This window comes from Saccoglossus kowalevskii, chromosome 13, assembly GCF_978046115.1.
Source record: "Saccoglossus kowalevskii chromosome 13, keSacKowa6.1, whole genome shotgun sequence".
In the NCBI taxonomy this organism is placed as follows: domain Eukaryota; kingdom Metazoa; phylum Hemichordata; class Enteropneusta; family Harrimaniidae; genus Saccoglossus; species Saccoglossus kowalevskii.
In genome coordinates this window covers 8,089,974-8,113,686 of record NC_140653.1, presented here as the reverse complement: position 1 = coordinate 8,113,686, position 23,713 = coordinate 8,089,974, and the positions used below count along the sequence as shown (strand labels likewise).

The following is a 23,713-nucleotide window of genomic DNA, read 5'->3' as shown; positions in this document are numbered from 1 at the left end:
TTCACTGATTTTTGACGAGTTGAATGTGAAATATAGGAACAAAAGGTATATTTGCTGGATTTTACTTTCACTATAGCGAAAATAGCGAAAATTAATTCCAAGCGAAAATAAAGTATTTTACAGTATTTGTCAGACGGAGAACGTCGTCCTATACAGAGGGGCTTGTGAACTCCTGTACAGACGATGTGGAACGTACATCCTGATCGAGGTCTCCGCCCACCTAGTGGTGCGCAAGCGCAGATCTGTAACACACACTCCAAGATGGCGCTGATGTTTCAAGCGACCAATAGGTCTGTATTCGGGGTTTGTATTAATGTTGTAGTCGACTCAATATATATATGCATTATACCCACCACACATTTGTAAATAGAAAGGTATATCAAAGTAATTGTGAAGGTAGTCGAGTATATAACAGGTCAAACCCGAGTAGTCTGTGATCAGGGACGTCCTGTTTTCATTCTGACTTTAATACGGAAGTACAACGGTAGACATACATAATTGTATGTTAGTGTATTGGGGAGGAGAGGGGATGTGCGAATACACCACATGATCCCCTGTATATACTAGCATGTGATCACAAAGTATAACCAGCTTTCCTTTTTTTAGGATTAAAAAAGCCTTTGCTCTCATCAATGAATTAGATGCTACCAAGTTTTCAAGAATACTCACTAGAATTCTCCAAAAATTGCACTTAAGGGTAAGATTGATAACAATAATTCAATACTTGTATGCTTTTTTAGACCGTGATGATGGACACTGCTCACCCATGTTACAATGGAGCTAATTAGACCTGGCTTGTGCATCTCTCTGTTTAGGGATGACCCATTTGACATCTGGGGGTGGAGATGGAAGGAATTGGTCAGTTGAATATTTTTTCCCACAACTTGGGCAGGTATTTTTTCTCAAATAAGATTTTAGTCCGTTTTTTTGAACTTCTGTTGAGAGCAATTTTTTTTCTTAGTATGGAGCCTGTGGAAATTTTTTCCCTGATTTCAGTCTACATCAAATTTTGTTTTCACCTGCCCTCCCATATTTCAAATGAGTTACTCTTTAAGGTGTGTAAAACAAGGTAAGAGGTAACCTAATAGAACGTACATAGATGATATAGAGGCTTTCAATTTTGTTATAATATGTTTTTCAGGATGAAAGGTCATTTTCAGAAGATGAGGAAGAGAAATTACAGACTGCTCTTGGATTAGAAAGTGAAGATGTACAATTAATTTTGGAAACAATAGCATTCATCATAGAGCAGGTATGTGTAGACAATAGCATTCATCATAGAGCAGGTATGTGTATGTGTAGAAAACAATAGCATTCTTCATAGAGCAGGTATGTGTATGTGTAGACAATAGCATTCATCATAGAGCAGGTATGTGTATGTGTAGAAAACAGGAGCATTCATCATAGAGCAGGTATGTGTATGTGTAGAAAACAATAGCATTCATCATAGAGCAGGTATGTGTATGTGTAGAAAACAATAGCATTCATCATAGAGCAGGTATGTGTGTATGTGTAGAAAATAATAGCATTCATCATAGAGCAGGTATGTGTATGTGTAGAAAACAATAGCATTCATCATAAAGCAGGTATGTGTGTATGTGTAGAAAATAATAGCATTCATCATAGAGCAGGTATGTGTAGACAACAATAGCATTCATCATAGAGCAGGTATGTGTAGGAAACAATAGCATTCATCATAGAGCAGGTATGTGTAGGAAACAATAGCATTCATCATAGAGCAGGTATGTGTAGGAAACAATAGCATTCATCATAGAGCAGGTATGTGTATGTGTAGAAAACAATAGCATTCATCATAGAGCAGGTATGTGTATGTGTAGAAAACAATAGCATTCATCATAGAGCAGGTATGTGTACGTGTAGAAAACAATAGCATTCATCATAGAGCAGGTATGTGTATGTGTAGAAAACAGTAGCATTCATCATAGAGCAGGTATGTGTACGTGTAGAAAACAATAGCATTCATCATAGAGCAAGTATGTGTGTATGTGTAGAAAACAATAGCATTCATCATAGAGCAGGTATGTGTGTATGTGTAGAAAATAATAGCATTCATCATAGAGCAGGTATGTGTACGTGTAGAAAACAATAGCATTCATCATAGAGTAGGTATATGTGTATGTGTAGAAAACAATAGCATTCATCATAGAGCAGGTATGTGTATGTGTAGAAAACAATAGCATTCATCATAGAGTAGGTATGTGTTTGTGTAGAAAACAATAGCATTCATCATAGAGCAGGTATGTGTACGTGTAGAAAACAATAGCATTCATCATAGAGTAGGTATGTGTATGTGTAGAAAACAATAGCATTCATCATAGAGCAGGTATGTGTAGAAAACAATAGCATTCATCATAGAGTAGGTATATGTGTATGTGTAGAAAACAATAGCATTCATCATAGAGCAGGTATGTGTGTATGTGTAGAAAATAATAGCATTCATCATAGAGCAGGTATGTGTATGTGTAGAAAACAATAGTATTCATCATAGAGCAGGTACATTGTATGTGTAGAAAACAATAGCATTCATCATAGAGTAGGTATATGTGTATGTGTAGAAAACAATAGCATTCATCATAGAGCAGGTATGTGTATGTGTAGAAAACAATAGCATTCATCATAGAGTAGGTATGTGTATGTGTAGAAAACAATAGCATTCATCATAGAGTAGGTATGTGTATGTGTAGAAAACAATAGCATTCATCATAGAGCAGGTATGTGTACGTGTAGAAAACAATAGCATTCATCATAGAGCAGGTATGTGTAGACAATAGCATTCATCATAGAGTAGGTATGTGTATGTGTAGAAAACAATAGCATTCATCATAGAGCAGGTATGTGTAGAAAACAATAGCATTCATCATAGAGCAGGTATGTGTACGTGTAGAAAACAATAGCATTCATCATAGAGCAGGTATGTGTATGTGTAGAAAACAATAGCATTCTTCATAGAGCATATGTGTACGTGTAGAAAACAATAGCATTCATCATAGAGCAGGTATGTGTATGTGTAGAAAACAATAGCATTCTTCATAGAGCATATGTGTATGTGTAGAAAACAATAGCATTCATCATAGAGCATGTATATGATCTGTCTGTAGACATTTAAAATAATGTTTTAAAAGCTTTGCTATATTCAAAATTACTTTGCAGTGAAAGCTGTCTTTTCATCTATGTACTGGTGCTTCATTTTGATTTCATAGAATCAGTTCATCACTAGAGGGGGCTGCTTGTAGAAAAGTTTTAACAACCTAACAAAGTCGACACAGCGGAGCTGTTCATATTACTGATTGTTCGCCGTTGTCGTTCGTCGTCGCCAACTTTACAATTTCAACTTCTGCTTCGAAACCGCAAGTCAGAATTTTTTCAAATTTGATATGCAAGTACCTTAGATGGTTCTTTCTCAGATTTGTTCATTTCATGTCAAAATCTCAAATTCTCTAATTTTGATGAATATTTTTGGTATTTTGATATTTTCAACTTATTATTAAAAAGGGCAAGTCCGATTGCTTTGATATTACATATATAGGTACTACATGTGGACCTCTCTCAGATTTGTTCATTTCGTGATGATATCTTTAATTCTCAAATTTTGGTGAATATTTTTGTCATTTTTGGTAAAAAGTAATATTTTCGACTTCTTGTTAAAAACCGCAAGTCTGATTGTTTTGATACTACATATATAGGTACTACATGTGGAGCTCTTTCAGACTTGTTAATTTCGTGGTGATATCTTCAATTATCTAATTTTGAAAAGTGATATTTTTGAATTTTTGTTGAAAACAGCAAGTCCCATTGCATTGATACTATGCATATTGTTCATTTTCTAATGATATCAGACTGTTGATGTTATTCAATTTGCTGCTTTCATTGAAACAACAAAATCTCACAAAAGTCATCGATTTTAGGACTCACTGTGTTCTAAAACGTTATGGTTTTCAGTGACTATTTACCACATGTATGAGACTTTTTATATGTCTTAGAATGTTTACCACCTGTTTGCCATATTGTAATAATAATATTTGTCTTCTGTTTCACATTTAGACAGCATACCACTGTGCTAAACCAACAGTTCTTGAACAACAACTAAAGAATTTAGAGCTTGATGATGACAAGGTAATATAGACGATTTATTTAAAGAACTGTATCCGGAAATATTATTAATGCATATATGGAGCAAATATTGTATACCGGTATTCCAACAAGGAAATTTTAATGTGTAACCATCCATCAATCCCTCCATCCACCAATCTGTCCATCCATCTATCCATCCCTCCATCCATCAAACCCTCCATCCATCAAACCCTCCATTCATCAAACCATCCATCAATCAATCTGTCCATCCATCAATCCCTCCATCCATCAATCCCTCCATCCATCAATCCGTCCATCCATCAAACCATCCATCTATCAATCCCTCCATCCATCAATCCCTCCATCCATCAATCCGTCCATCCATCAATCCGTCCATCCATCAATCCGTCCATCCATCAATCTGTCCATCCATCAATCTGTCCATCCATCAATCCGTCCATCCATCAATCTGTCCATCCATCAATCTGTCCATCCATCAATCGGTCCATCCATCAATCCCTCCATTCATCAATCCCTCCATTCATCAATCTGTCCATCCATCAATCCCTCCATCCATCAATCCCTCCATCCACCAATCCCTCCATCCATCAATCCCTCCATCCATCAATCTGTCCATCCATCAAACCCTCCATCCATCAATTCGTTCATTCATTTTTTATGCCATAGACATTTATGAGCACCATCATTTTCTCACAAAAATCTTAAAATTTTGTTCAAATTACTAGTATACCGTATTTGCTCTATTTATAGTGTAAGCACTTATGTAAATGACAATGATATACTAACAGTTTCCTGTCAGGCAGATATTTCTGTCCTTGGCCTAAGTCTTATTTTAATATCCAATATACAATAAATGCAATTTTTGGTTTATGTACATTAATTAATACACATGTCAAAATCATAAATTTCTTCTTGTCAGTATTATCTGTCAGCTTATTATTTTCAAACCATTAAGAAACTGATAATGATCTCATTCCTAGTTTTCCGTTATTTAATGATTTAGTTGGTAGTTTTTTTTTTCATTGAATGTTCTCCCTGAAGGTTTGGGGCACACCTGTGATGTTTTTATATTGTAGGTGTAATAGTTTGTACATGTTTTATCTCCTATAGGTGTCGGTTTTTGTCAAAGCATGGGCAACAAATGGTAAGGATGTGATTGATCAGTTAAGGCAAAGAACTATTGCCATAAATCAGGTTGGTCTACAGTGTATAATTATTCTAATAAATTTATTCTGAATGTACTTATATTCACAGAATTCCTACATCAAAGCCTTATAAAAAGAAGTAAGTCTAGTGTGCTTTCCACATATTTATCCGGCTAAGAGCTCAGGGTCCTGAACATGGAAAATTGCCAAAAAATAAGGGTGGGCCTATTGACAACACGCAGATTGAACTGCGACAGAGACTCAGAATGGCGAATAAAAACATGCAACATATAAATGAACAATATGGAACATTAGAAGTAAAAACAAAAATGTATTTCTTATAATGTAACAAATAAACCAGAATAATAAAAATCATCGAAATTGAAACCAATGTTGCAATATTGTGGCTACCCGTACCAGGGAGAGTGGTTGAAAACAAGTTGTTTTGGCTTCACAAAATATTTGGTATAAGCTTGCGAATCTATATCTGGGGCCAGCAATTTTGCAATGTTATGTCGAAGACTTGACGTCTATGATAAAACACTAGCAGTGATGTCATTCTATTCTATCCTATTCTATTCTATTCTATTCTATTCTATTCTATTCTATTCTAAGCTAGAAGATGTGAGCTGGAGATTAAATCTACAAATGGGGCAGGCAAAGAGCAGTAAAATGAAAATACCAAATGCCATGCTTGAATTGGATGTCAGTAATGACAATGGAGGTGAAGACAAACTCAGAATGGAATTCTCACATAAAGAGCTTTATGAATTTTATACCAAGGTCAGAAAAATGATAATCGTTTTAACCAATAATATATGACCATTTTCCATATAATCTACTATACTAAACTATACAGAGAGATGCCTGATTGGTTGGCAGATATATCAATAACATGGGTATTACACACATTAAGTAAACTACCGTACATATAAAGATAGGTCTGAATAAAATAATTAAGACTCATTGCCCGGCAGCTTGAGTCATCAAAAATGACATATTTCTTTCTCCAATTAACCCTCGGGTTGAACCTATAGACCGAGTGAGACCAAAATGACCATCTCATCTAGAGTTAAGTTCCAGCTTGGTTCCAAATGAACTGGGTCTAAGTTTGGCTCTGATTGCTGCATTGAAAACCTAGCAAATATCTGGAAAATAAAAATACTTGTACATGCTTGATCCTCCTTAATATAGTCCCCGTCATTTGAATTAATGGTGTTCAGTGTAACCTCATAATTTATTGATTATGTTCACAATGTTTTCATGTTGGGTTCAATTGTAGGTGAGATGTTGTATGTAAGCTGATTTGATTAAAATTGTCATACTGAATAATATATATACTCATTACATATCTTCTTTTACCAACATGGCTGACTGGTGGCCATTCTAGTTGTAAAAATGACCAATATTCACTTAAGGCCAGACCAAAAAAATTCTTGTTCATCAAATTTTTCTTGTAAAAACCTTGGAATGGCGAGTGTTTTTTTTTTTTATGGCTTGGAAGCGAACAGTGATTTTTTTTTGGGGGGGGGGGGGCTTAAAAAAGTTGAAAGTAAAAAGTTTTTTTTTTCATTTTTTGCATAAAAGTTGCAAGTGAAGCAGAAACTTGTGTGTGTCATGTATGAAGTGCATATTTAAATGAAAAACACCATAAACATTGTGCACAAATAGAAGGTTTTTTATGCTTTTGAATTTTCCACTGAAATTGGCTGAATGCATCAGGAATAGGACAAGAGCATCTTTGAAACTTATCATGGTGACTATCAATATACTTCAGGCAATCATGAACTGTAGCAACTGTCTGGTTTGCCACTTCAATTTGGTTTTTGTTCAACCCGCTTCCATGCATTCAAATAAATCAATGACAGAATCTGAGGACTAAGTAATTTTTTACCATCATGAGGCAGTTCAATTTTCTTTGGCAAAATAACTCCACTTGCACTGTTTTTTAGCTCTAAAAATGCATTTCTACTGGCTAAAAATATTATCTTCTGACATTCCAAATATACGTCCAGGGTATACGTCGTGTGCAATACAGTGAAAGTAACACACTTCATATTAAATTCATCACAAACTAAAACTCCTATACCTAGTTTCTCAGTAACATTGTTCTGTATATTATGAATATTAGATATTGCTATATTTTCCATGGAATCATTTATTTTAGAATATCGACTGTCATTTTGAATGCATTGTTTAAATAATCAGTAAATGTCTGATCCAAATTCACAGAGTTTTTGGCATTAAAACATTTCCACCCTCACGGCGTACACAGACTATAACGTTAATACTCATCTTGTAAGTTCTTTATTTGATGTATTAACCATCACCCAGGAAACAAAATCGATGTAGCAATGCAGATAAAAGATAGCAGTCAATGTTGCTGTCATGAATAGAGCAGCCGACTGTACATCTGAATGCGTTTTGGAAGTATCGCACTATGCAAGAGGCTCATAACGGCACCACCAACCGTCAAGTGAATTTTTAACGCAAATTAAAAAAACAAATCCAAAATGCAATATGATAGGTGTGCGCGAGTCCGATGAACAAGTCATTTTTTTGGTCTGGCCTAACTTTACTATTCTGGAACTGAATCGCAGGGATATATGCATTGATTTTAGTACACACTACATTAAAAATCTTATAGGGCCATATTTGCCACAACCCTACATTTTGTTTATGTATAATAAATACCTGGGCACTTAACCGACTTTTTCATGTCACAACTTACTTTTTATTACTGGTAACTGACATTAAATGCCAATATTCCATTTTCCTGTGTGTTACTTTGAAATTGTAGTGGTTCATTAAATTGAATCTATGATATATGAATTTCACTAATTTTTCTGAATGTTCTGTTTAACAGCTTGAAACAATACAAAGTCAATTGGATTCCATCAGTTAATAGACACTGTGCAGAAAGAAGAATTAATCCTGATGTATGTATGACAAATTGGCTGCTTATAATCTAATTACATTTACAAGCCTGTATTCTATTATCAGAGAGTCTTTGTAAACAATAGTGAATCATGTACTGTGCACAATTTTCACCAGTTAATAAATTCAATGTACTCATCAGACTTTTAAAGGGCAGTGGTTTTCATGCCCTGTCCTGTTCAATATGGGACTTGTAGTGACGTATACAACGCGTGTAAAATACATTGTTTATACATACATTGTATGCTGTGTGACGACTAACGCTCTTCTTAATGTTCAGTACACTTAGCAACTTTGACTTTATTCACCAAAAGCCTGCATTTTGAGAAGCACATACATTGAGCATATGGAAGATTTCAGGGTGACATTGATAATAGAAATCACTTGTAGACAAAAATGCATGGTCAGTTTGATATATTTTAATAGGGAACCATATGATCAGTAGCATCATGCAAAGAAGGCCGTTTTATTAGCATGATGGGAGAAAACAGTGCTGTTCTGTGTAGACAGTTGTAGGAACATAGTACACTGTAGTATGACATATTGTTTACTAGTACTTGCTTGTATCGAAGACTGCCTTTCATGCACTAATACAATGTAATATGAAATTAATGAATAAAAGAAAAGTGTTGTCATATAGTATATTAACATACATTTGAATTATTACAACTAACAAGAAATGTAGTCAGACCATTAAAAAATGACATTGCTTTATTATTGTATTTTCTTTTCTATTTGTGAAAGTTTATGTAGAATATTCTGGTTTTATATCTCAGTCTGCACGTTGCCTTGTAATGTATGTGCATCTCTTCCTCGGGTGATCACCCAACCAGGCTGCGGGGAAGCGAGTTTGACGATTCCCTCTGCGACAAGGGGGATTGGAAAGTGTTTGGCGAGGGACAGTCTGAACTTTTTGAACCGAGAGGGAACTCTTCTCTGCTGAAGAGGATTTGCCCCCAATGTAGAACAACCAAACCCGTGGCCACATTTCCATGTTGCACACAGCTTGCGCCAATGTATTCTGGCTTGGAAGTAGCGGGTAACCGACCTCTAAGCAATCCATGTGGTGAGGCACGATTACAAAACTCTGCTGCTATCTCCACCTCCCCTGACACTATCCGACAGGAGGTATACAGTTTGCTTACAAAGGGCACCTTACACAGGGTAGAAGACCCGTCAGTAAGTCAGGGCTTCCAGTCACATGTTTGTGGTTCCAAAAATTACAGATGGCTGCTGTCCAGTTCTGGATCTAAGCAAGCTAAATCAGTATGTGCTCCTTGATCGGTTTCACATGTAGACGCCAAGTACTGTTTTACTCTCCATGCACCATTCAATTGGTTAGCCTCGCTAGACTTAAGTGATGCTTACCAGCTCCTCGACTTGACTCGCTCCTTTGGGCCAAGTATTCAAATTCTGGGTGCTACATCTGGTTATGCATGGCTCCATACGTGTTCACCAGAGTGTTGAAACAGGTGGTGCTGCTGCTGCATCAGTCGTTGGTACACATCAACCCATACCTAGACGACTGGTTGATACACAAGTTGTTGGCCATGCAGGTAAGGCTACCACAGGATTAACTACACCAATTAGGCTTTCTAGTAAATCTAAAGAAAGTCACATCCACACATTAGTTCATGTTCCTGAGGCAGGCTTTGTGCTTCCATCGCAGGCTCATTACCTAGCAATAAGCAGTCTAGCCAAACGTCTAGTCCGCGTTCCCTTGTGTCTCTTCGAGAACTGGCACGCATCATTGGGATAACGCCAGTTTGCAGGATAGCTCCCCAAGCTGCACTGCGCAGCCGCCCGGTGCAACACACTTTGTTGCAACACCAGAACTGGAGAGGCGGGTTACTCTCTTGGACAAAGCGAGGGATGCCTTGCCCTGGTGGATGGCAATTGCCAACCTCAGACAGGGGTCCCCTTGGACCCACTTGCCATAGCAATGACTCCATCACAGGTTGGGACGTGCACCTAATGAAGGAACAAGTCCAAGGAATATGGCCCCTGCATTGGATTCATGGTATCAATGGGCTCTTGCCTCTGGTCGTTCAGAGTTAGGGTTCCTGTTCTTTTCAGACGGTTGTGCCACCTTTAAGGACAATGATGCTGTGCTATAGACACCAATCAGGTTTTTTCGCCAAGAACCGAATCCCAGGGCCAATATTGTCGGCCCGGATGATCAGGAGAAGTTGCTTCTATGCCCGGTTTGAGCTTTGAGTTGCTATGCAACAAGCAAATGTTTATGTGTTATGTATGCCCAGGGTAAACGGGACAAACCAGCCTTCCATTTCTAGGTGGATCACTTTGACAGTGTTTGAGGTTATGACCGATTGGCATTCTCACCACAGGGTCAACAAAGACACCAAGTACAAGCGCATGAGGTTCGTACGATCGCAAACTCATTAGGTGATGCGTTAGATGCCCCCCTTGTACACATGCTTAGGACAGGCTTCTGGAAAACGAAAATCCTCTTTATCAATTATTACCTAAGAGACACGCTATCCATTGAGGAAGGTCTTTTTAGGGTGTGCCATGTTGTTGTGGGTCAAACTTTGATTATTGACCCAGTCTAAATTGCCACTGGGATCCCTGTGTATAGCCGATGGAGCAGTCTTGGCTACAGATTTGTACGGAGAAGTTTCTCTCGTCAGTGGTAGTCATAAGTTTTATATTTTGTATACTTTTTTTTTTTTCTCTGTTTTGCTCGAAAACCCACCACCTCTCGTTGTCTGACTCTACCTACAGTTCAAAATAGTCATTTTGATTAACCGGAGTCTATGGTGAGTAATCAAATGTAGTGAATTTAGGCAGAGGGTTTTCAACCGGCCTATTCACATAGTTCATACCCACTATAGATTCTGGGTTCCCTCCCAACCACTCCACTTTCCGTAGCAATTGGCTTTGGTCCTCTTATATCGAGAAAACAGGGAAGTGAACCTAAGGCAAGACATGGAAGAAAATCTATGAGGCCATCGGCTTCCCCTGACCTAGATTTCTCTCTCGGTCATTGGCTGAATTGCAGATTAATTCCTACAGTTCAAAATTGTCATTTTGACTGATAGACGGGTTGAAAACTCTCTAAATACTAAAAATGGCATGAAGTATTTACCACATTTCAGTTTCATTAACAGGCCATTGTTGAAGCACACGATTACTGTGGTCTACACATTCACAACATATTCACGGCGGTTGGTGTTGCTGTATATATAAAAAGGATTACTAGTATTCTGAAAATGATTTATTATTAGACGGGGCCATTTTGAAGGGGATGGGCGCTTAGCCAAACATGAACCCAAAAATAGAAATGTTTGACTTCGTCGAGTGGAGCTTATCATATGAGAGTCTTCCATCGTCGTCCATGTCAACTTTTTACTTTTTCGACTTCTTAAAATCTACAAATATTATTGCTTTGTTACTTGGGTAGACCTCTTTTAGATTTGTACATTTCTTGATATCTTCAATTCTCTGATGAGTCCCCATTGGACGTAGTTCGAAACGTGGACTTGTGTTTTGCCCGTCCTTATTTCTCAGAGATGCCTGGACAGATTTTCTTCAAAGCTGGTACAAGGACAAGTCATAATGTGCACATCAATTTATTTTTGATTTGATTGACCTTTGACCGACTGGCAGTCATTTTTGTCTCAAAAATCAACATTTGGACATGTCATCAACTGTCAACGAATAAAATCACAAAATTCAACCATGTCATCAACCATTTCTTGGACATGCCTTGACAGATCTCTTTCAAACTTGGCATTGACATCAGTCATAGTTTGTTACTGATGCATGTCATTGTTTTTTTTTCAATATTTGGACATGTCATTAACAGTTTCTGGGGCAGGCCTTGACCAATTTCATTCAAACTTGGTCTTTGTATCTGTTTCTGCACATTTGTACCGGTAGTTAATATGCTAAATATTATCCCAATATTTAAACATAATCTGACTATGCTTTTCATTGTTTGACAAAGTCACTAAAACATGACGGGGACTATGACTTGTTTTGATGAATATTTTTATCATTTTTGGTAAAAAGTGATATTTTTAACTTCTTGTCTGATTGCTTTCATATAATATATATGGATGCCTCAGGTAGACTTATCTCACATTTGTTCATTTTGTGATGATATATTTAATTCTCTAATTTTAATGAATATTTTTGGTAAAAAGTGATATTTTTGACTTATTGTTAAAAACCGCAAGTCCGATTGCTTTGATGTTATAAATATATAGGTACTAAAGGTAGACCTACCGGTATCTCACATTTGTTCATTTTGTAATGATATCTTTAATTCTCTAATTTTGGTGAATATTTTTGACTTTTTGTTGAAAACCGCAAATCCGATTGCTTTGATTACATATATAGGTACTACATGTGGATCTCTCTCAGATTTGTTCATTTTGTGATGATATCTTTAATTCTCTAATGTTGGTGAATATTTTTGTCATTTTTTGAAAAAAGTGAAATTTTTGACTTTTTGTTGAAAACCGCAAATTCGATTGCTTTGATATTACATATATAGGTACTACATGTGCACCTCTCTCAGATTTGTTCATTTTGTGATGATATCTTTAATTCTCTAATGTTGGTGAATATTTTTGTCATTTTTTTAAAAAAGTGAAATTTTTGACTTCTTGTTGAAAACCGCAAATTCGATTGCTTTGATATTACATATATAGGTACTACATGTGCACCTCTCTCAGATTTGTTCATTTTGTGATGATATCTTTAATTCTCTAATGTTGGTGAATATTTTTGTCATTTTTTGAAAAAAGTGAAATTTTTGACTTTTTGTTGAAAACCGCAAATTCGATTGCTTTGATATTACATATATAGGTACTACATGTGGACCTCTCTCAGATTTGTTCATTTTGTGATGATATCTTTAATTCTCTAATGTTGGTGAATATTTTTGTCATTTTTTGAAAAAAGTGAAATTTTTGACTTTTTGTTGAAAACCGCAAATTCGATTGCTTTGATATTACATATATAGGTACTACATGTGCACCTTTCTCAGATTTGTTCATTTTGTGATGATATCTTTAATTCTCTAATGTTGGTGAATATTTTTGTCATTTTTTGAAAAAAGTGAAATTTTTGACTTTTTGTTGAAAACCGCAAATGCAAATGCTTTGATATTACATATATAGGTACTACATGTGGACCTCTCTCAGATTTGTTCATTTTCTAATGATTTATTTAATTCACAGAAGAGTTAAAATGCTATTCCCGGTGAACAGTTACCCCAACTTTGGGGTCAAATCACACACACACAGACACACAAAAGTGATTTTAAGGGCAATCCTAGTTAATGCACAGTGGGTATGTGAAATATTAATTACCAAACTTGCATATTTAATGAATTTTCAGCTTTTGATATTCCAAGTACTATTACTTCATTACTTCATCACTGATATTAGAGTACTAATGATCCCATTTCAATGAATCATGGTACATAGATGTTCTAGGACAATGCACAGACTTGATTAGTTTTGGGTTAAAATCAGTGCACCTAATTTACATAATTGGCCAATTTTCTGCATTCACACTGATATCACATGTAATAATTATTCCATACATTGAGCCTCTAGAACAGTGCGCAGATCTGCTCAGTTTGGGGTTAAAATCAGATCATATTAATCACATTTCATTGAAACGTCGTACATAGATGGGTTGTGATAGTTCTTAATTCGATGAATCTTGGTACATGTATACTCTAGCACAATGATCTAATTAGTTTTAGGTTTATATACATCTATAATAATTACCTAATTTACTTTTCAGCTTTCCATTAATTTAGTTAGGATTATAAATCATCACATTATGATGAAACTTTGTACATGTGCACCCTGAAACAATATACAGACCTAAATTTATGCATAATAATTGCTTAATTGTATAATAATTCATTTGGTTCATTGAGGTAATCCATACATGATTAGTTCAATGTTGATAAACATGCATATTGATTATCTATAAGCCCATTTCTGATATCTCAGAAAATCAGATTATAATTGAATTTGTGGTAGAGGTGCTCTTGAATTAATAGGACAAAAACTATGGATGATGTAAATCACATTGTTTTCATGATGTGCATCGCAAATAGCAGACAAATATTAGTTGCTAATCTTCTCGATTGAAATGCAAATCTTAAATTTTGAATTATATTTAATGTCTTCAATACTCTCAGCACACAGGAGTTATTTCTAAGCTTTCTTTAATTGAAATGTGCATTGCTAACAGCGGCACTACTCCGCAAAGAGGCTGCTTGTATCATTCTCTAATTATTAAAAATGCCATCCTTGTCTAGTCATGATTTTATCAACTTCACCCTTGTCACACAATAATCCATATTGCAAATTAGTGTGCAGGAGCAGGTGTATGTTGTGTTTAATTTATTCAAAATTCTTTTGTTGTGTTTGCGTGGTGTGTGGTCGGAGGACGCATCACTCTGACTCAGAATGCCACAGTAGCAGGACTGGCTTTTAGTCATCCATGAACTGAGAGAGACAAGCCAACACGTTTACCACATAGTGCCCAAGACGCAAGTCTTGGTATAAGGTGGGGCCAGGTTATTGTAGTAAAATTAATTCCATTACTTTTGGCGGAAACCGTGAAGGGTTGTCATAAATGAACCAGTGTTGGGGGCAAGCTGTGCTCCACGGGCATAATACTATGATTCTTGTACATGTACTGTATTTATGGCAATGATAGCTGGACCAAACATTGCCAAATTGTGACCGGCCTGTGCCAGTGACAACCCTGCCTATAGCTGGTAATGTAGATATTCATTAACTCAACTCCCATGTACCCACCCAGTAGTTTGTAGACTTTTATTCTATTGAGTCACTAAACCCCACATATATATTGTAGATAATTGTCACACACAACATAATATTACCGTAATTGGTATAGTACAGTTGTGATGGTTCAAATACCAAAATGGCAACAGTAACAAAAAGACTTCCCTGGCGGCGATGATAAAATACGAACACAGAGCCAACAAATGAGATTTCAACTGGTACTGGTATTATTATACTCTGCAAACATCAAGTACAATAACGCGGTAAAACTCCACTACTCCAATAACTAGATACTTAAACTTCAATACAATTCAACCAGATCTCCGATCTGAACAACTCCCCTATATATACCCTCATTGTCTATAAATAGACCATTACATCGGCATTACCAAGGTGTTCATTACTCAACTGCTAGGCCTGGAACTGAGTCTAAACACTCACGAGATGTTCCATGACAATGTATCAATATCATTATGCAAATGACGAAACTAAATGTCATAGCCTCAAATCATTACAATGATAAAATACAAACAGAACAATTATATCCATACGAGTCAAGATATTCACTTTATTACTGTCACTATAACACTAATACACTATTGTGCAAGGTCTTTAAAAATAATCCAAAAAGCAAAAAAAAGTTCATGTAAGTCCATAAAAAAATAAATTCCCATGAAATATTTGTTCCCACTTTCCCCATCTAAATGTTGTTGCTTGAACAATTAAGAGCCCGATTGTCAAAATCTAAACTAACCATATCTCCTGGGCCATCGGGTTACTTTCCACTTGAGACACAGACACCAACTGGTAATTCTCAGTACCTTGAATACAATGTCAGTTCATACCCATTCATTTTTCTGTCCACTATTATTATGTCTTATACTATGATGAGCCTATTTTCATTTTACATTCTTTAATGACTAAACCGAGTGGAACTCTAAGTTATAATAAGATTTACATTTGCACTTATTCAAATATTTCACCATATTTTGGACAACCTCTAACGAGTTTATACCTGATAAAACATACTAGGTAGGACATCAATCAGTTCTTTAATTGTGGTATGCAAATGTCTATGTTGACCTTCTCCCATGACGCAATGTGAAACATGGAGAAACGTTCCAACGATGTGCACACTTTGTGTTTGCGATACTGAGAATTGTTTTACTTTGAGGTTAAAATGCAGCCAATTTACACGCTTTTCTCAGTTTTATTAAAAAAAATATATACAATCTAAAAAATAAAAAAAAAGCTTAAGTACGTACATTTCATTGGATAAAGATAGTACCTTACATAATTTTCTGAGATTAGCAGTTATGATTAATCATTAATAAAATTCTGATTCTGTAATTATTGAAATATATTTTGCAGATTTCATGCGATCAGTGTTGGAACATTGGATTAATTTAGTATCATTGAATTATTCCCCAAAATAAATACCTTGCATAGCAGGTAAATTAATATATTACATGGAAGCAGTGTTAACATCTACTATGAAATACTGGTACCTGCACTCGAGTTCTAATACTGGAAAACATAATTTTTGGCAGTGTTCATTTTTTCATGTACAAGAACTCAGCTGCAATAGACAGTGTCAGTGTTGATATAAAACGATAACAGATACTCGACTACATACTATTTGCATCATAACAAACTGCATTGCTTTCAATCATACAATACGACTACAAATAGTTGGATACAGCACCACAGATATGCTCAACCAAGCACACAAGTATTAACTACGCGACACACTAAAATCTTGGACAGTTACAAAAAAACACATTCACTTATTTATACAAGAAATCATTAAAAGATACCACACAAAGTAAATATGTACAGATTTATACATAGATCACATGTTAACACAACAGACCAGAGCGACCAATGAGTCAGCAGTTTCATGGCAAGATACTGCAAACCCCATACATGGTCAAGTTCAAATTTGACATCAATTAATTAGTTCACATGATTTAGATTACCGGTACACAATAATTTCACGTTGAGCTTTTTGTAGCATGCCACATCCACATTTCCTAGTGCAAGAATCTGTTCACTTCACATACTGTGCAGCACGAAGTCTTTCCATGTCTTGTGTGGTATTGTTGATATGGATCTGTTTATTTAGATCTATGGCGCCTTGAATATAAAAGTTTTCATACATGCTGTGACTGGAAAGAATATGTTCACATAATTCATGTCACTTTACTTCATATGTTTTGTCGTAAAAGTCTTTACATACTGCGAGTGGGACCAATATTATGAAATATACTATATCATACATGTTCAGTGTTATAACTTACTTTATGTTCCTTCACATAGGAATCTGTTCAAATAACAAACACCTCATGTTTATTCTGCAGCATCACACATAACACGAAGCGCTCCATACTCGTAATCGTGATGAGAAAACACATTTGTACCAGACACCACAATCTATCTTGTACATTTTTGTCATATTTACAATCAACTCGTACCAGTACTTATCAGCTGTCTGATATTAAGTCTAGTCATGGCTGAATATTAACTGCTCATCCTCTTGATTATGATTTATTAAGTGCAAACATTGACAGACAAAAATAACAAGTTGGCAGTGTTGAACATTATTTACATCTTCCAGACTTCATCATGTCAGCGTTGTGTTTATTTCTGATCTCATACGTGTGCTACTTTACCACCTCTTGTTGGTCCAATACCTTGTTGCTGTGTATGACTGCCATTACTGTGAATAAACATATTTTTAAGTTCCCCACTAACATCTTTAAAACTTTCATGTGGTTGTGATCGCCTGTTCTGTGACAGTGAGGACGCTCTCTGATCATTAACTGCCCGCCTGTCATTGATAGAAGCAGCATAATTCTTGGGTTTCTGTGGCACTGGTGGTTTCTCTCGCCTCAATGGTGTCTCTTGTTGAGTGTTTTTAGTGTTTTCAGAATCGATGGTTGTGGGTGTGACTACGGGAGTGACCACGGGTGTTACTGGAGCGATTGGAACCACGGGAGTTGTGGTTGCTGGTAGTGGGGACTTCATGCCTACAGGAGTAACAGAAAATATTATTTTTTGGAAAATTCACAGTTTGTATTTCTTGTTATTTTAGTGGTGATAAACTGAACCTTTAAAAGCCTAAGTAGTGTATTGAATGACGTCATGGATTGAGATATGCAAGATATAGCAGCTATTTATGTTTGTTAGTAGATATCATGGATGCAAATCTTACTTATCTAATAGTATTTAACAAAAATGTTCATATCCTTGATATGATGAGACACCAAACACCACACAGCAGTAACATAAACAAGTAACATAGAAGATATGAAATAGGATTGGATTCAAAGGAATAACAAAGAATTCCGGGCCCACCTCAAATAAGTTGTTCAGGAAAATATAGTATACAAATAGTATAACTGAGTCAGTCAGTTTGTTGGATATGCTCAGATTATATTGTTATTTTCATATCTATATTTAATATAATTTATAATATAAAAGGACTAGGTCTTAAAAGATGCATAAGACCAATGTTCCTTTAAACTACAATTGAAACCATGTGACTTCAAGTCAAAGATGCTGTATAGGAGTTGTTTTGTTAAAAACCAACACTTTTTTTAATTTTTCAATGTTGAACTTTAAGTATTGTGATTATTTACTTGGTTTTAATTATACTGATAAGTAAAATTTGCTAAATTAAATCTACATGAACATGTAGAATGACAATAAAACTCATTGTTTCCTTGACGAATTCATTAAATTAAAACTCAGTGAATATGATCAAAACATCAAAATAGTGAAATTAAATGTCAGTGAAAATAAATGGTTTTATAGGAGTAAACACTAACAAGGAAAAAATAGAATTATTTGTTTTCATAGGATTTAAAATATCATATTGGACTCTCAGCTCTTATGATTAATCAGGATCATTACCCTTTCTGATATCTTTAAATGGCAAGTAACATTTACAGAAAGCTGGTGTAGTGAACTTAACAATATGCAAGTCAAAGTAATCATGTGATTGGAATGTGAACTTTTCTTTGTAAAACGACTAAAACTATTTTAATGCAAGTATTTTTGGCAAGTTTAAAATTGAACTATGACAAATCATGAGATGATATGTGTTTATGATAATATTAAAGGAGTGTCTGATTACCTCTTTGAATTCATGGAGGGTCATACATTGTATTTGCTTTTGGTTGTCAGTTGAGTCGGCAGGATGGACTGGTTTCCTACAATCACTAGTTAGAAGTGTTGTGAAATGTTGCAACTCTATGTGGCAAGGTGGAAAGAAGCACTCAGTATATCCTGAACAACTTGTAATTTGTGAGGGGCCAATGAAGGATGAGAGTCAATGCATGCACTTTGCATGTCACTACTTAATTCTACAGGATAACACATAAAGCCTCATGGCCTTACTCGGGACGGAATGAATGACGACTCACTACCTTTCCTACCAGATTAGGTACCAATTAAGGCAGTCAAAGAAAATTTGGGTGGAAAGTAAAGAAAGTGGTTAGTTATAAAATTTTGAAAAAAAGAATATATTCTTATTTTAAGAGAAATTGTTGTGAGTTAGGTGTAAAACAATACATGTAGATCACATAAAAAAATTGTTTATCCACATGCAGACTCTACTAGAAATGCACATTTAATAGCATAAACAAAACAAATTCAACTGCATTTTGCATTGACTTTCATTTGTTCATTGCACCAACTCAATTCACACACACATAACATTAATTTTTGCAACCAAGTAATTTGTCCTTGACTGCGACTAACTGTCATTGACAACATCAACAAAGTACACTTTTAAATGCATTCAATTTGTTTATTCAATACTTGTCAACAAAAAATTTTGAGAATTTTTCTCCAATGTGTCAATTATCACATTTCAAGTTCTCAGAAGTACACAACATGTAAAGATGGAGTTTTGATCTTAAGTTTTATACTTTTTGATACTTGTTAAATACCCATAGACATTTAACCATATTGCAACTTTGATTTCACTAACACGTAATGTAGCACGAATTTGAAATCTGTATGCAACTTATTTTAAGTGCAAAGGAATATGAGTCAACATCAGCCTATGCAGTCTTTGCATCTGGACTATGGGCAATGTAAAAAGGAAATAAACCAAATGAAAACTATATTTTCTATACATTCTTTTATGTTGCTCATAACAATAATTACAAAGATGTATGTATGCATCTCAGAATGTGATCAATATTTTCTCTTCTCTGTACTTACTTTGCTTCTTACCCCATACTACTCTCTATAGTAATTACAACGATGTACATCTCATACTATATCTCTTCATTATAACATGACCTACCTTCTTCAGTTTGTCGTGTACTGACATCCAATCGTCCTCGTCGGCAACAGATGCCACGTTCAGACTTTCTAACCCTAGCCACACAGAAATAACCAATAATAAATATACCAAGAACAGCAGCTACAACCCAACCAGCAATTGCAATGCCTTCAACAACACTATAGTCATTTTCTACTCCAACAACTGTTCTATGTTCTGGTGGTTCTGTCAAGAAATGGAGACAAAACAAATCTTAGATCAAGCCATCTTTCTGTGTATGCGTTGACTTTAAACATAGTGAATCTAATGAAACCTTGCTCTGTATATTTTGTCTTGGAATTTGTATAATGATGTTTACTTGTATATACCAATTTAAAATGAATGGTCTGTGCAAACAATTTTTTTAATGATATTCTAAATTTGAATGATCATTCATGAATGTCACATGATAGTGCTAAAGAAACCTTGGTATTTTGGTGGCTTAATTTAATTATTCTTTTTTTCAGATGAAACCATATCCACCTGCACCTTGATAGAGCCATGGTTAGGCCAGATACATGTTCCATCTAATAACATAAAATAATATTTAGATCAATAACCTAATGTTTCTCAAAATATTTTCTTCTTATAAACAGAAACTTGGTATAATTAATTTAACTACAAGCCACAAAATTATTTTTAACTACAGAATCAAACTTTACCAAACTTACATGACATCACTCAGTATTGTCAAATGTTAAAACAGGCTTTTATGAAAGACCAAACAAACCTGTCATTTCAATGGAGGCTGTTGGATATAATATTACATTAAAGTATGATAAATAAACTTCACAATTAATGTGATAAATTTTCAATTATGTATTGCAAGACAAAAGCATACTCATCATCACATGCAAGTGTCATTCACATTACTTTAAGGTATATTGCACAGAGAGGAAAAGATGAGCAAGGTTTTAATAGTCTCGCTATGTTTTACTGTGTGTATCCTTGTACAGTGAAAGGACGTGCAGCTGAGATCTTTTAGATAATGTGGGAGTACAGATTTTGCAGCCCATAATAAATGTTTTATTATACACATGCGGTACCAAAATGGTGCCATCTTTGAAATAGTTGTTCCATTTTGGGATTCACATTACCATACAAGGTAGGATGTAATTTTGGGGGATACAGTGAAAGATGAATAATAATTTCAAATATGCAGAAATGATGCAATACATTTTTTATGTTGAATGGATTTCAGATATTCATAATCTGAAGACAATGTTGACGAGAATATAAAGACATCGTTTGCTTCACCATACTTGCCTATGTTAGGCGAGGTGAAATTTCTTTACATTTAATATGGCTGGTAAATATTTTAAACACTAAAATTATCATATTCTCAAAATCATATTAAAAGTCAGAAACTGGCCTCTCATGGGGAGTATAACCGTATTTTTGGCCTGTATTGGTTCAGGGCTGTATTGGTTCAGGGCTGTTTTGTTCAATAATTTGTAAATTTTAATAACAATACTTTTACAACACTATTTAGCACTTCATACCATCAATAATATGCAATAATAGTAAGGTAAATGAAATTGACATATAACATTATTAACATTACAAGATTATTATGAAAATGTAGTAATTAATATTTAGTGACATGAAATATATGATAGTAACAGAGCTATTCTAAATACAAAATATAACATTAGAGGAAGTCGTAGCATGATTAAAAGGGAAACACAGGTGAGTTATTAAGATTCCAGGAGAGCTGTTACAAATGAAAAAAATTAAGACTGAGGTATGTTAAGCCTTGTACATGCCAGGAATAACTTGTTCTGATGGATCTGACATGACTCAACCAAGGCTTGTAACACCTCTGACATGACTCAAACATTGTGATATGTCTGATAGGAGTCAAACAGAGCATGTAACATGTCTGATATGGTTTGGAAAATAGTTGGTATGACTTAATTTCTCATAAATAACAAGTTTAGATGTTTAACACATATGCATTAAAAAGGTAAGATTTAACAAGACAAAAGTATTAATATGTATTGAAATGATGGGTAATGTATTCTGGAATGTGTACATGAATGAATATGGTATAATATATCCTGCACTAGATGTCTATAATCAGGTCACAGGGCTCAATATGGGTTTACAGCATCAAAAAGAAAACAATCGTTAAGACTTGTCTCCTGTACAATGCCAAACCGTGTAGAAAAGAGGATACGGTTAAATAGATCATGACTCATTCAACAGTCACATTAGTTTGGATGGAAGAAAACACACATTAGTACGAAAACATGGTCACATTACAATTGATTTATCAATAATGTAATCTATCTTAACATTACCATGGCAACCAAGCTGTAGACGAATTAATAATTAGAGGTTACCAAGCAATCTACTGAGCAGTCTCTATAACAACCCAGAGCATTATGATAGTGACAGCAGTGCAAATTGATGTTAATAAAACATGCTCAAAAAGTCAAGCTATTAATGCAAGGCCCTCTTTTCCACAATGACGGCAATAAAACACTTTTAAGATCTATTGATTTGTTCAATTTTTGTTCAAGAATTAATTTTCTGCTACTCAAGTTAAATCATGCACTAACAACCGAAGACAAGTGAGAAAAAGTGCAGTGCAAAGATGACAGAGAATAGAGTGAAGTGAAGTGAAACATAGGATGGGATGATAAATAGTGAATTTGATAATGCATAAGGCTGTGAAGACCCTTTATCTTCACCATAATAGAAATCTCTCTCTCTCGTGTCTTATACAACTCAGATATTACTCACTCGATATATACAGTAACGGCATTAGGCATTGTTTAACTACATAAGCATGCAGACATCACAAAGTGCACCATGCACAGTATTTTTGGCCGGCTTTACTCTCAAAACATGTATCCAGCCAGCCAAACAGTCTAGCTAGCTGGATTACATTTCTATTAATTATGGTTAATATTGGCACGGCATGGTGTATGATTCCCATCCAAATGTACTTTATTTCAGGTTTTTATTTTGTCTGTCCATTACCAAAATTATGACACACAAGCTACATGCAGAAAACAAATAAAAGTGATTGCCGCCATTGAAAGAATCGAGTTGAGGCCTTACCAATTGGTGGACCAATGATGTTGCTCGTTTCCGTGGTTACTGGATCTTGTGATGTAATCTCTATGGGATATTCTGATTGAGGAGGAATGTTGTGATCAGTATACAATGGTGATTTAAGGGATGTGTCATATAATCGTACTCTAGTTGGCGTTGTTACCTGAACTGTTTCACTGCCTATATGGATATCAGAGATAGAAGAGAGATAGTGGACACAAATAAGCATTCACTTGACACATTGATCTTTATTTGTTAAATGATTATGAATGTGCATTTTTAAACCCTCAAAACAATTTGTACAAATTACAGTGCAA

General features: G+C 35.1%; 2 protein-coding genes across 2 annotated transcripts in view; one reads left to right on the top strand and one right to left on the bottom strand.

The window, feature by feature from the left end:
- The first annotated feature begins 231 nt into the window (after nucleotides 1-231).
- On the top strand, nucleotides 232-8,837 carry LOC100366852 (COMM domain-containing protein 10-like). Its single transcript, XM_006813926.3, has 7 exons — nucleotides 232-290; nucleotides 607-697; nucleotides 1,142-1,252; nucleotides 4,063-4,134; nucleotides 5,224-5,307; nucleotides 5,874-6,041; nucleotides 8,125-8,837. The coding sequence occupies exons 1-7, from the start codon at nucleotides 262-264 to the stop codon at nucleotides 8,161-8,163; spliced, it is 594 nt and encodes a 197-aa protein (XP_006813989.1). The 5' UTR covers nucleotides 232-261; the 3' UTR covers nucleotides 8,164-8,837.
- Nucleotides 8,838-15,541: 6,704 nt separating this feature from the next.
- The window catches only part of LOC100313729 (semaphorin II-like protein), a 31,907-nt gene continuing 23,735 nt past the window's right edge, over nucleotides 15,542-23,713 (bottom strand). Inside the window, 2 exon segments of the mRNA NM_001168183.2 lie at nucleotides 15,542-18,027; nucleotides 20,316-20,519. Coding sequence (NP_001161655.1) covers nucleotides 17,651-18,027; nucleotides 20,316-20,519 — 581 coding nt within the window. The 3' untranslated portion in view covers nucleotides 15,542-17,650.

Bases quoted from the DNA above. Each gene is read 5' to 3' on its own strand.
- LOC100366852 (XM_006813926.3), top strand. From the start codon at position 262: ATGGCGCTGATGTTTCAAGCGACCAATAG. The intron at 698-1,141 runs GTAAGATTGATA...TATGTTTTTCAG, and splicing joins TCCAAAAATTGCACTTAAGG to GATGAAAGGTCATTTTCAGA. The intron at 5,308-5,873 runs GTTGGTCTACAG...TTCTATTCTAAG, and splicing joins GAACTATTGCCATAAATCAG to CTAGAAGATGTGAGCTGGAG.